This window comes from Pleurodeles waltl, chromosome 4_2, assembly GCF_031143425.1.
Source record: "Pleurodeles waltl isolate 20211129_DDA chromosome 4_2, aPleWal1.hap1.20221129, whole genome shotgun sequence".
Lineage (NCBI taxonomy): Eukaryota > Metazoa > Chordata > Amphibia > Caudata > Salamandridae > Pleurodeles > Pleurodeles waltl.
This window is the reverse complement of record NC_090443.1, coordinates 793,171,346-793,173,651: the sequence shown is the minus strand read 5'-3', so window position 1 is coordinate 793,173,651 and position 2,306 is coordinate 793,171,346. Positions and strand designations below refer to the sequence as shown.

The following is a 2,306-nucleotide window of genomic DNA, read 5'->3' as shown; positions in this document are numbered from 1 at the left end:
CTCCTCATCAGCGACAAGTATAAACACCCCCAATATCCATGGCAAATCATTTTTATGGTAAGGGAGACAGTATTTAGCAAATCAAAGGTTTGTGGGTGACTGTGGTTTGGAGTCAGAGACTTACTACACAGTTCAAACAAAAAATCTACCAAAAGAAGTGCCCAAAAATATGCAATGGTACTTTATTTTTCTCAATCAAAACATAATTTAACAAAACTTATTTGGATGATAACACATTTCTGAACTAGTGTGATGGGTGTGCCTGTTTTTCTCCAGCGAGACGGTCAATTTGTTAATGTATTCTTGCTACTGCCATCCTCAGGTTGTGCTCCACCTCTAGTCTTGAACGGTACTTCGTCTTTAATACTGTCAATAATGAGAACCCAATCTCACATAAATATGATGAGCTAAAAGGCAGAAGAACCTTGACTGCAATTTTTGACAAACCTGAATGTTCTTCAGATATTGCCAGCCAAAATTCTCCCAATGAGATTTTGTTGAACTGCATCTGGAGAATACGGTCACTCTGGACCTCAATTAGGTCTTCCTGAAGGTGCACTGGAAGACGAGTACCTGCACCCACTAGGAAAGGTTGAAAGACCCAGTCATTGACATGATCAGTTTCCTCAGGAAAGTACTTTTCTAAACTGTCCCTGAGAGAAGTCAAGTGATTTATTATGACCTCAGCAGCACTTTCAAGTTCATATCCTGTGTCCTCAAGAGCTTCTGCTAAACAGGGGAATGCCTCAAGCAGGCCATCTTGAATTAGTCTTCTCCACAACTCCAGTTTCTTCTTGAAGGCAGATGTTTTTTTGTACATGGTGAAAGACGTACTTTCAGCTCCTTGCAAAGACAAATTCAAGGAATTTAATTTATCAAAGATGTCTGCAAGGTATGCTAAAAGCACAAGCCAACGGGGATTACATAGCTGTTCTGCTTTGTAGGGGTCCACATCCAGAAGGAACAGTCGTACTTCGTTTCTTAATTCAAAAATACGATTCAGAACCTTCCCTCTGGATAACCATCGGACTTCTGTATGGAAAAGCAAACCATCATGTTCGGCTCCCATTTCGGCACATACAATTGCAAACAGACGAGCTCTAGTTGGGTGTGCCTTTATGAAATTAACAATTTTCACAGCAGAATTCAACACTTCCCCAAGTTCTCTATCCATGTTTCGGACTGCAAGGGCTTCCCGGTGTATCATACAGTGGGTCCATAGAATATGAGGAGCCACTTTCAACACTTTAGCTTTTAGGCCTGCCCTAGCCCCACACATGGAAGGAGCACCATCGGTACAGATCCCAACACAGCTCTCCCAATTTAAGTCATTGGAGCACAGGAAGTCATTGAGAATATCAAAAAGGGCTGCTGATGTTGCATGTCCCTTGATTGGTTTACAGAATAAAAAATCTTCCAATATTACAGTTTTGTGGCAGTATCGGACATAAGCAATTAAATGAGCTTCCTTGGATAAGTCAGTTGCTTCATCCAATTGCAAAGCAAACAAACTGGATTTCAAGCGTGCTATGAGTTGTCTGTGGATGTCCTCTGACATGTCAGAGATGCGACGACAAACTGTTGTGTCTGAGATGGGTACCGTTTTAAACTTCTCCGCTGCTTTTTCACCAAGCATTGTCCTGGCCATGTCAAGAATTGCTGGAAGAATCACTTTTTCCCCATCTGTAAAAGGCTTTTTGTTTTTGGCAATGTGGTATGCCACTTGGTAAGATGCTTTCAAGGCATTTGTTGGCGTGGAAACCAGATTTTTCACAGTGTCTTTTTGGTGGATGATGTCTTCCAGCTTTCTGGCAAAAAAATCTGTATTTTTTCCTACCAGTATCCCATGTGTAGTTTCCAAGTGACGCTTTAATTTGTTTGGTTTCATACTTTCATTAGCCAAGGTCATGCCACAAACCACACACTGTGGCCCGATTTCGCCATTTATGGTGATGCAGGTGAATCCAAAATTCAGGTAGGAGGTATCATATGACCTAATTTTTCCAGGTCTTTTCTCACCGTCTGTTTCAGCCTTTCGTTTGAATGCCCTACCATCTTTTTGCAGCAGGAAACGATCCATGGCAAATGTATGTTTGACCTACGGTACAAAATTCCAAAGTTCAATATTACTGAATAGCTCAGACTTGCTGCTACATGTGGAATAGCTGTCTTTTTTCAAAAAACTCTTTGCAGTTCTCAGAATGTCTCAAAAAATCTTCTTATTTTCTTTAAAAACACAAATAACACAGTCAGTTCCTTCCACGTGATTAAATCAGAAATTGCAGCAGCCGCATGTTGAAGAGGAG

At 41.0% G+C, this 2,306-nt stretch overlaps 1 protein-coding gene across 1 annotated transcript; it reads right to left on the bottom strand.

Annotated features, from left to right (window-relative positions):
* Nucleotides 1-292: 292 nt before the first annotated feature.
* Nucleotides 293-2,080, bottom strand: LOC138293946 (zinc finger BED domain-containing protein 5-like). Its single transcript, XM_069233218.1, has one exon. It carries the CDS (start codon nucleotides 2,078-2,080, stop codon nucleotides 293-295), a length of 1,788 nt encoding a protein of 595 aa, XP_069089319.1.
* Nucleotides 2,081-2,306: the final 226 nt, after the last annotated feature.